This window comes from Cetorhinus maximus, chromosome 11, assembly GCF_964194155.1.
Source record: "Cetorhinus maximus chromosome 11, sCetMax3.hap1.1, whole genome shotgun sequence".
In the NCBI taxonomy this organism is placed as follows: Eukaryota; Metazoa; Chordata; class Chondrichthyes; order Lamniformes; family Cetorhinidae; genus Cetorhinus; species Cetorhinus maximus.
This window is the reverse complement of record NC_135889.1, coordinates 7,823,159-7,834,257: the sequence shown is the minus strand read 5'-3', so window position 1 is coordinate 7,834,257 and position 11,099 is coordinate 7,823,159. Positions and strand designations below refer to the sequence as shown.

Here is an 11,099-nt window from a genome sequence, read left to right as displayed (position 1 = left end):
GGCAGCTTTGGTACAGAGAGGAAAAATCACAGAGAGAAACCTCTCTGGTGGAGAGAGAAACAAAAGTTATTGTCAGACACTGCATGGCTCTGAGAGGCAGAGGAGGATGTTCCACCTGGATCGGGCCCTGAGACCGATGCTCACCTGTCCTCCTGGACCTGAGCTCATTCCCTTTCAGACATGAGCTCAACTGCCCCCGGATCACTGCCACCCTCCATGTCCTGAGCTCACCCTTTAGGCTCACCTGTCCTCCCCAGGTCCTGAGCTCACCTGTCCTCCCCATGTCCTGAGCTCACCTGTCCTCCCCAGGTCCTGAGCTCACCTGTCCTCCCCAGGTCCTGAGCTCACTTGTCCTACCCAGATACTGAGCTCACCTGTCCTACCCAGATACTGAGCTCACGTGTCCTCCCCATGTCCTGAGCTCACCTGTCCTCCCCAGATACTGAGCTCACCTGTCCTCCCCAGATACTGAGCTCACCTGTCCTCCCCATGTCCTGAGCTCACCTGTCCTACCCAGATATTGAGCTCACCTGTCCTACCCATGTCCTGAGCTCACCTGTCTTCACATATCCTGAGCTCACCTGTCCTCCCCAGATCCTGAGCTCACCTGTCCTCCCCAGGTACTGAGCTCACCTGTCCTCCTCAGGTCCTGAGCTCACCTGTCCTCCTCAGGTCCTGAGCTCATCTGTCCTCCCCAGGTCCTGAGCTCACCTGTCCTCCCCATGTCCTGAACTCAGCTGTCCCCCATGTCCTGAGCTCACCTGTCCTCCCCAGGTACTGAACTCACCTGTCCTACCCAGATACTGAGCTCATCTGTCCTCCCCATGTCCTGAGCTCACTTGTCCTCCCATGTCCTGAGCTCACTTGTCCTCCCCAGGTACTGAACTCACCTGTCCTACCCAGATACTGAGCTGACCTGTCCTCCCCATGTCCTGAGTTCACTTGTCCTCCCCATGTCCTGAGCTCACTTGTCCTCCCCAGGTACTGAGCTCACCTGTCCTACCCAGATACTGAGCTGACCTGTCCTCCCCATGTCCTGAGCTCACTTGTCCTCCCATGTCCTGAGCTGACCTGTCCTCCCCATGTCCTGAGCTCATCTGTCCCCCTGCAATGTCCTGGTTCGCATTATGTAACTAGTGGTGTGCCACAGAGATCAGTGCTGGAGGCTCAACTCTTTACAATTTATATAAATGATGTGGATGAAGGGACCTATGGTATGGTTGCTAAATTTGCTGATGTATCCTCTATAGTGAAGACTGATGCAAAACACCAGCTCAATTCATCTGCCATCTCCTTATTTTCCATTATTAACTCCCCAGACTCATTTCCTATAGGACTAACGTTCACTTTGTTAACACTTCTTTTTTAAATATCTGTAGAAACTCTTACTATCTATCTTTATATTTCTAGCTAGCTTTCTCCTGTACTCTAATGTTTCCCTCCTTACTAGTCTTTTAGTCGTTCTTTGCTATTTTTTATATTTTGTCCAATCTTCTGACTTGCCACCCATCCTTGTGCAACTTTATGCTTTTTCTTTAAGTTTAATGTCATCTTTAACTTTTTTAGTTAACCACGGAGGTTAGGTCTTCCCCTTGGAAATTTTCTTTCTCATTGGAATGTATTTATTCTGTGCATTCTGAAATATCCACTTAAATGTCTGCCACTGCATCTCTATTGACTTAACTCTTAACCTAAATTGCCTGTTCACTTTCGCTAGCTCTGCTTTCATGCTGTCATAATTGCGCTTACTTCAGTTTAAAATACTAGTCTTAGACCCACTCTTCTCCTCCTCAAACTGAATGTAAAATTCATTCATATTATGATCACTGCTACCTAGGGGGCGCCTTCACTATGAGGCCATTAATTAACCTGTTCCCTGGTTGGCCCCAGAACATGCTGATCTAAGAAACTATCCTGAAAACATACTATGAATTTGTCTTCAATGCTACCTTTGCCCATCTGATTATCCCAGTCTATATGCAGATTAAAATCCCCCTTGATAATCGCCATACCTTTCTGACAAGCTCCCATTACCTTCTCTTTGATACCTCGTCCTACTATGTGGTTATTGTTAGGGGGCCTGTACACCACTCTCACAAGTGACTTCTTGCCTTTATCATTCCTCACCGCTACCCAAACCGCTTCTATACCCTGGTTTCCTGAACTTAAATCATCCCTCTCTATTGTGCTAATGTCGTCTTTAATTAACAAAACCATCACTCCACCTTTTCCCAACTTCCTATCCTTTCTAAAAGTCACATACCCATCAATATTCAGGTCCTAATCTATGCCATCCTGCAGCCATGGCTATTAGTGCAGAGATTAATAAATACAATCCATCGGTTCATCTGTTTTGTGTTGAATGCTATATGCATTCAGATGCAGAGCTTTAAGTTTTGTATTTTTATTATTTTTGTAACCGTTAGCCTTATCCATTGATTTACTCTTAGACTTGTACTCTCTGTCCCTTCCTGTCATGGTCTGTTTTTATCATTTCCCATAATAATACCTTCCTCTCTTCCTTGTCTCTACTCTTTGATATACCACATCTACCCACATTTGATCCCTTCCCCTATTAATTAGTTTAAAACTCTCTCTACTTCCCTAGTTATGCAGTTCGCAAGAACACTGGTCCCAGCATGGTTCAGGTATAGATCATTCCAATGGTACAGCCCCCACTTTCTCTCGTATGGGCCAATGCCCCACAAACTGGAACCCACTTCTTCTGCACCAGTCTTTGAACCACATATTCATCTCTCTAATTTTATGTACCCTGTGCCAATTTGCATGTGGCTCAGGTAATAATCCAGAGATTATAACCTTTGAGGTTCAGCTTTTTAATTTTGTGCCTAGCTTCTCATATTCTCTATGCAGAACCTCTTTCCTAGTTCTACCCATCTGGTTCACTATGTCCCTTCGGAAAGGAAATCTGCCATCCTTACCTGGTCTGGCCTACATGTGATTCCAGATCCACAGCAATGTGGTTGACTCTTAAATGCCCTCTGAAATGGCCTGGCAAGCCACTCAGTTTCTCAAGGGCAATTAGGGATGGACAATAAATGCTGGCCTAGCCAGCGACACCCACATCCTGTGAAGGAATAAAAAAAAAACTCATCTCATTGGTACCTACATGGACCATGACAATTGGATCCTCCCCCTCCCAATGCAAGTTCCTCTCCAGCAGATGTCCTGAACCCTGGCACCGTGCAGGCAACACAGCTGCCTGGACTCTCGTTCTTTGCTGCAGAAAGCAGTGTCAATCGCCTCACTATACTGTCCCTTATGACCACTATATTCTATTTTGCTCCCCCTACTTGAATGGCTTCCTGTACCACGATGCCATGCTCAGTTCCACCCTGCAGCCCCCACTGTCATCCAAACAAGCTGAGAGAACCTCAAACCTATTGGACAATTACAGAGACTGATTCTCCTGCCCCCTGGGTACCCTTACCTATCTCACTCGCAGTCACACTCTCTTATCCCTGACCACCAATCAAATCCGAAGACCTTATCCTATCCTAATTGGTGTGACTGCCTTCTGGTACAAAGCATCCAGGCAACTTTCCCCCTCCCTGGTGGGTTGTAGTGTCTGCAGCTCAGCCTCCAGCTCAGTGACTATAAGCCAAAGCTCCTCAAGCCGCAAAAAACTTACTGCAGACATGTTTGCTCTGGATCACACCAGCATCCAGCAGCTCCCACATGTGCAGCCTTGACACATCACCTGTCCTGCTATCCTTAATGTGTTTTAATTAATTATATTATTCAATTATTTATGTTGCTTTTTATACATTTTATTAAGTTTACCACCAGTATGCACACTATTTTAAACCTTAGGACTGGAACAGGCCTTAACCACTCACCAGACACTCATCAAACAGGTAGTTCCTTTCCCTGTAGTGGAGCAAGGACCAATTCCTACAGGGCGAGAAAGGTAGAAAAAGCAAAAGGAAATGAACACCTCCTTCCCCTCCCACCTCACCGAGCTCCCCAATTCACCAAACTCTCAGGTATGCACTCAGTTCCTCAGCTGCACCCGTTTGACTCGGCCGAACTAAAGAACCCTGAATTTATACAAAACTGAACTGGGGCTAGAGAAACCAGATTCAGACAGTTATCTAATTAACTACTCAACTCTCTCAGCAGAGTGTGTTTATCTGTCTAAGGTTGAAAGAAGGAAAGAAACTTAGTCCACTTACACAGTTCAGTTACTGCTAATTACAGACTAGACTAGGTTTACAAGAACAAGATTAACACTTTAAGCTCCCCGACTAAACAAACTCTCAGATATGCACTCAGTTCCACAGCTGCACTTGTTTGCCACATGTCACCCCAAGTCCTAAGCTCACCTGTCTACCCATGTCCTGAGCTCACCTGCCCCCCCATGTCCTGAGCTCACCTGTGACCCCATGTCCTGGGCTCACCTGTGGCCCCATGTCCTGAGGCCACCTGTGTCACCATGCCTGAACTCACCTGTCTCCCCATGTCCTGAGCTCACCTGTCTCCCCTGAGCTCACCTGTCCTTCCCATGTTCTGAGTTAACCTGTCTCTCCCTGTCCTGAGCTCACCTGCCCTCCCCCTATCCTGAGCTCACCTGTCCCCATGTCCTGAGCTCACCTGTCCTCCCATTATCCTGAGTTCACCTGTCCTCCCCCTTTCCTGAGCTCACCTGTCCCCCCACGTCTTGAGCTCGCTTGTACCCCCATGTCCTGAGCTCACTTGTCCCCCACATCCTGAACTCACCTGTCTCTGCTCAGCTCACCGACCTCCCAATGTCCTGAGCTCACCTGCCCTCCCCCTATCCTGAGCTCACCTGCCCTCCCCCTGTCCTGAGTTCACCTGTCCTCCCCCTGTCCTGAGCTCACCTGTCCTCCCATGCCCTGAGCTCACCTGTCCTCCCATGTCTTGAGCTCACCTGCTCCCCATGTCCTGAGCTCGCCTGCCCCCATGTCCTGAGCTCGCCTGCCCCCATGTCCTGAGCTCGCCTGCCCCCATGTCCTGAGATCACCCATTCCCCCCAAGCCTTGAGCTCACCTGTCTCCCTTGTCCTGAGCTCACTTGTCCACCACATCCTGAACTCACCTGTCTCCCCATGAGCTGAGCTCACCTGTCTTCTGCATGTCCTGAGCTCACCTGTCTCCCCATGTCCTGAGCTCAACTGTCCTCCCCCTGTCTTAAGCTCACCTGTCTCCCCCTGTCCTGAGCTCACCTGTCTTTCTCCTCCCCCCCTGTCCTGAGCTCACCTGTCTTTCTCCTCCCCCTGACCTGAGCTCACCTGTCTTTCTCCTCCCCTTGACCTGAGCTCACCTGTCTTTCTCCTCCCCCTGACCTGAGCTCACCTGTCTTTCTCCTCCCCCTGACCTGAGCTCACCTGTCTTTCTCCTCCCCTTGACCTGAGCTCACCTGTCTTTCTCCTCCCCCCTGACCTGAGTTCACCTGTCTTTCTCCTCCCTCCCGTCCCGAGCTCACCTGTCTTTCTCCTCCCCAAGCACCTGAGCTGCTGTCACGTGAGCAGAGGCACCTGAGCCTCGCTCTGGTCAGGGCGCAGGCAGTGGAGGCGCGCATGCGCGGTTCAGTCGGAGGTCCGGCCCCGAGCGGTGCGGTTGCGGGTCAGAGAGCGGAGCGGGCGGAGCGGGGAGAGGGGGCTTCAGTCAGCGGGCGGAGCGGGGAAATTTATTTAAACACCAGGAAAAGCGGGTAAAACCCGCCTCAGACAGCGCGGGGAGAGGGGGGACCGAGCCCCCTGCCGCCCCCACATTCACCAGGCAACCCGGCTCCCGCCTCCTCCGCCGCCGCCGGTCCCCGGAGCCTGTCAGCCCCTCACCGCCACCGCCCCCATGGAGCGACTCGCCGCCGCCGCGATGCCGGTTTGAGGAGCTGCAAGAGGCCGCGCTGAGCCACCGCTCCCGGAGGGATGGCGACCGCCGAGCGGCTGTACGAGCTCTGGATGCTGTACTGCAGCAAGGTGAGGGGTAACTGTGTACCCGGGGGGGTAACTGTGTACCCGGGGGGGGTAACTGTGTACCCGGGGGGGTAACTGTGTACCCGGGGGGGTAACTGTGTACCCGGGGGGGTGAGGGGTAACTGTGTACCCGGGGGGGTAACTGTGTACCCGGGGGGGTGAGGGGTAACTGTGTACCCGGGGGGGTGAGGGGTAACTGTGTACCCGGGGGGGTGAGGGGTAACTGTGTACCCGGGGGGGTAACTGTGTACCCGGGGGGGGGGGGGGGGTGTAACTGTGTACCCGGGGGGGTGAGGGGTAACTGTGTACCCGGGGGGGGGGGGGGTGTAACTGTGTACCCGGGGGGGTGAGGGGTAACTGTGTACCCGGGGGGGTAACTGTGTACCCGGGGGGGCGGGGGGTAACTGTGTACCCGGTGGGGGGGGTAACTGTGTACCCGGGGGGGGGGGGGGGTGGTAACTGTGTACCGGGGGGGTAACTGTGTACCCGGGGGGGCGGGGGGTAACTGTGTACCCGGTGGGGGGGGTAACTGTGTACCCGGGGGGGGGAGAGATGGGTAACTGTGTACCCGGGGGGGGGGGGGGGGGGGGGGTGGAACTGTATACCTGGGTTTGGGTGAACTGTATACCCGCAGATGGGGGAAACTGGAGGGGACATTATTGTATAATCAGGGGGCGGGTTACTTTATACATGGGGGGGGGGGGTGGGGGTTACTGTACACCTGCGGGGTAACTGTATACCCAGGGGCGGGTTACTGTAAACTAAGATTTTGGGATTACTGTATCCTGGGGTGTTACTGTAGTTACTGTATACCAGGGCTTACTGTATACTGGGGTGGTGTGGTGGGGGGATTTACTGTATACCCGGGGGTTACTGTAGTTACAGTACAGCCGGGGTGGGGGGTTACTGTATACCAGGGGGTTACTGGGGTGAGGCGGGGGGGGGCGGGGTTACTGTATACTGGGTACCTGGGGGGGGTTACTGTATACCGGGTGTTACTGTATACTAGGGGTTACTGTATACCCGGGGGGATGTTACTGTATAGTGGGGGTTACTGTAGTTACTGAACATTGTGGGGGGGTTACTGTATACCAAGTGAGGGGGTGGGGTTGGGGTGGTCACACTATATCCAAGGGGTTTCTGTTTCCCCGAGGTTTGCATTATAGTTCAGGAGTGGATGGCTGGGGCGGTGTGTGCCTGGTTACTGGAAATGGTTGAGGTTTATTGTCACGTTGTTTGTGCCCTGCCAACTGGGGCCTCTTGTAACTAGAGGTCTCTGTGCCTGTACATATCAATGTTTGTGTTGTGTATGCTGCTTTGTGATCTCGTATATAAATTATTATATATGTACAGCATGTGCATGTTGAGGGTGTAATGATTAGGTTAACTATAGACTCTTTGTATGTGATGCCAAACATGCATTATATGGAAATGTATCTTGTAAATTCGCATAGCGTTATCTAATTAGTCCCACGCCCACAGCTCTTTCCCCAGAATTCTACACAGTTTTCCTTTCTCTGTGTTTATTCTACCAAACCCTTTGAAGATTTTGAACATCTCTATCAAATCACCCCTTAACCTTTGCTGCTGCAGTCTTTAAGTATAACTGAAGTTTCTCATTCCCCTGGTACCATTCTAGTAAATCCCCTCTGCAGCCTCTCTTAGGCCCTGCCATTCTTTCTGGAGTGTGGTGTCCCGAATTGGTCTGAAAAGTTTAGCAAAATGAACTCTCAACTTGCCCTGCCCACTTTGAAGATTTGTGCACATGCACCCTCAGGATTTTCTGTTCCTCTGGAGTTCACTACCTCAGGGTGCAGTGGATGCCGGGGCGTTGAATAAATTTAAGGAGGAGATAGACAGATTTTTAATTAGTAACCGGTTGAAAGGTTATGGGGAGAGGGCGGGAAATTGGAGTTGAGGCCGAAATGAGATCGGCCATGATTGTATTGAATGATGGGACAGGCCCGAGGGGCTGAATTGCCTACTCCTGCTCCTAGTTCTTATGTTCCCTTTAAAATTGTACTATTTAGTTTATGTTGCCACTCCTCACTACCAATATGAACCACTTCATTTTCCTTTGCGTTAGGTTACATCTACCATGTATCTGCCCATTTACCAGTAGACTATGTCCTGAAATCTGTTACAATCCTCCTCATGTTTACTACTTTTGAGTTTTGTATCATCTGCAGACTTTAAAGTTATTCACTGGATACCCAAAGTCATAGAATCTCAGAATAGTTACAGCACAGAAGGAGGCCATTCAGCCCATCTTGTCTGCACCAGCTCTCCTAATGAGTAATGCACCTAGTGTCATTCCCCCTGTAATCCTGCAATTTCTTCCTTTTCAGATAATTCAATTTTATCTTGAATACCTTGATTGAACCTGTCTCCACCACACTCCCAGGCAGCGCATTCCAGATCATAACCACTCGCTGCGTGGAGCAGTTTCTCCTCCCGTCTCCATTGCTTCTTTTGCCAGTTACTTTAAGTCTGTGCCCTCTTGACCTCAATCCTTCCACCAGTGGGAACAGTTTTTCCCTATCTCCTCTGTCTAGACCCCTCATGATTTTAAATGCTTCTGTCAGATATCCTCAACAGTCCCAGCTTCTCCAGTCTATCCACATAACTGAAGTTCGTCATCCCTGGAACCATTCTCATGAACCTTTTCTGCACTCGCACTAATGCCTTAAAATCTTTCCGGAAGTGTGGTGCACAACACTGGACACAATGCTCCAGTTGAGGCTGAACCACTGTTTTATACTAGTTTAACATAACCTCCTTGCTCTTGTACTCTATGCCCTATTAATAAAGCCTAGGATACTGTATGCTGTATGTGTTATTAACTGCGCTCTCAACCTGTACTGTAAGGTCATTAGTACATGTCAAAAAGTGCAGTGGTGCTATTACCGTGCCTGGGTAACACCACTGCATAATTCCCTCCAGTCTGAAAAATAGTCATTCACCACTACTCTCTGCTTTCCCTTAGTCATATTTATATCCATGCAGTACCTGCCCCTTTAATCCCATGGACTTCAATTTTGCTACCAAGCCTAAAAGTAAACTTATAGGCATGATATTCAATACACAGCTGCCAGCACTGAGAAAAATGTGTGGTATCTGGCTCCAGGAGTAAAAAACCCACTTAAATATGTAGGCGGTGTCTATTTTTAAGGATGATGGATTGAAATATGAAGGCAAAATGACTCAGACCTAATGAATCATCCTTGGCAAGTCTAGATTCTTCTCCATGTGTAAAATATATATCTGTCTATAACTGTATGTACGTAGTCAAAGTGGACAAGCATCTTGAAGAGGAGCCTGTACTTGGTTAGATTTTCTAGCAGCAGGAAGGACTTGGCTTTCCTGGCTTTTAGGTTTTTAGTGTTTCTTTTTCCCATATTTCTCATACCCCTTCATGTATGAAAGTACAATAAATAGAGATTGATTAGGTAAATTAATAAAAAAATACAATTAAATCATCTTGATCTATCATTGTGTTTTTTTGTGTGAGCTGGAATGTGTCCTGGTCCTGTCGTGGTGTTGCAGAGCTGTGAGGGCACTTATTTTTTCATCCTGCCCTGCGCTAATAGTTTCTTGCCTCTCACATCTTATTGAAGTTTAGGAAATGATGTGTTAATCTCCACCTTTCCTCCTGCCATCACAACCCCATTTCTGATCTTGAAATTGCTGAAGATACAGTTGCATGGGGCCTGATAGCCCAAGTGGTCATTCAGAGAACTATTTATTAATGAAGGACATGGCACTTCAGCCTAAACCAGGAGTGGCAGCCTTGGCTAATTTTTCTTTTGTTTGCTTGTGATCACGATGCAGTAATTCCCAGCACAGACATGATGGGCTGAATGGCCTGTTTCTGTGCTGTAAACTTCTATGATTCTATAAAGTCCTGTTGTGTGTGTGTGTGTGTGTGTGTGTGCGTGCATATGTGTGTGTTTAGTAGGGCCTGGATTGAGGTTCTGCTCTATGTCGGAACCACCTGTCAATTGATTGAGATGAACCGATGAAGGATGCTCAGGTGGATGGGATAGGAGGCAGCTGCCAGCCCTGGTGGATATGCACTCAGCATATTTTCAAGAGAAGATATTGACGTTCTATAGGCCTGTCCATAGGGTTAGGCTTCTGAGCAGGTGAACTCAGGGAGACTGGCTGCTTCAAATTCTGTAAACCTAATACTCTCACAGGCACCATTTTGAGGTAATCCTCCTAGTAGATCTGCTAATCCTGTCCTGAACAAGATCTTCACGGGCTTGACTATGTAAAGGGGCATGCAATGTGTTAAGCTGCATCAATTCTAGCTGCATTCTGGAAGTGTTTGATTTATGATATCAGATGTGTAAATTAACCTGTTCATTTATTAGTAGATCCTGTCGACTTCTTGATCCCCAAATTACTTTAATCAGCATTTATGTGAAGCCTAAACCCTAAAGCGGTGGAAAATACGTTGCTATTTGATTGTAGACATCAGCAAGGCTGGGAATGGACAGATCCAGAATCAGATTCTAATTCCAGTTATTCCATTTCTGACTTTGGTTGAAATCATGTTGAGCAGAATCTGTTTGAATTTGGACTTACTTTGGGATTTGCTGTGTGTTGAATTGCTTTATCACTCAGGAGAGGTCGGTCACTCATTTGGATTTCCTTCACCCCTGAATTCACAATAGCCTTACTGTCTTGGGATTAGTGCTGACTTAAGAACATGCATCCCCCTTGCAAGGGGAAAAGAAGATTCAATGGGAGAATTTCACTGCCATCGACAGTTTGAGAACAGGCAAAAAAAAAGACTTGCATTTCTAAACTGTCTTCAGCCACCTCAGGACATCTCAAATGAAGCACTTTTGGAGGGTAGTTTCTGTTGTGATGTACAAAACACAGCAGCCCGTTAGTGCACAGCAAGATCCCACAAACAGTAGCTTGATAATTATCAGGTGTTTTTACAGATGTTGATTGGGGGACAAATATGGACCTGAACACCCTTGTTGTTCTTCAAGATAGACAACATAACTCAGTGGATTGATGAAAACAGGGGAGTGAGAGAATGGGGCAGTGTGAAAGAACAAGGTGTGTTCCCTGACTAGAAGATGTGTGTAAAATGGTATATTCTTAACCTCACATCAATGACAGT

General features: G+C 48.6%; 1 protein-coding gene across 5 annotated transcripts in view; it reads left to right on the top strand.

Moving 5' to 3' along the window:
- The first annotated feature begins 5,612 nt into the window (after positions 1-5,612).
- Positions 5,613-11,099, top strand: part of nbeal1 (neurobeachin-like 1) — a 272,851-nt gene continuing 267,364 nt past the window's right edge. For all 5 annotated transcript variants that reach the window (XM_078551460.1, XM_078551459.1, XM_078551456.1 and 2 more), the window contains exon 1: positions 5,613-5,962. In XM_078551460.1, the coding sequence (XP_078407586.1) occupies positions 5,912-5,962 (51 nt within the window). In that variant the 5' untranslated portion in view covers positions 5,613-5,911. The remainder of the gene's footprint in view (positions 5,963-11,099) is intronic.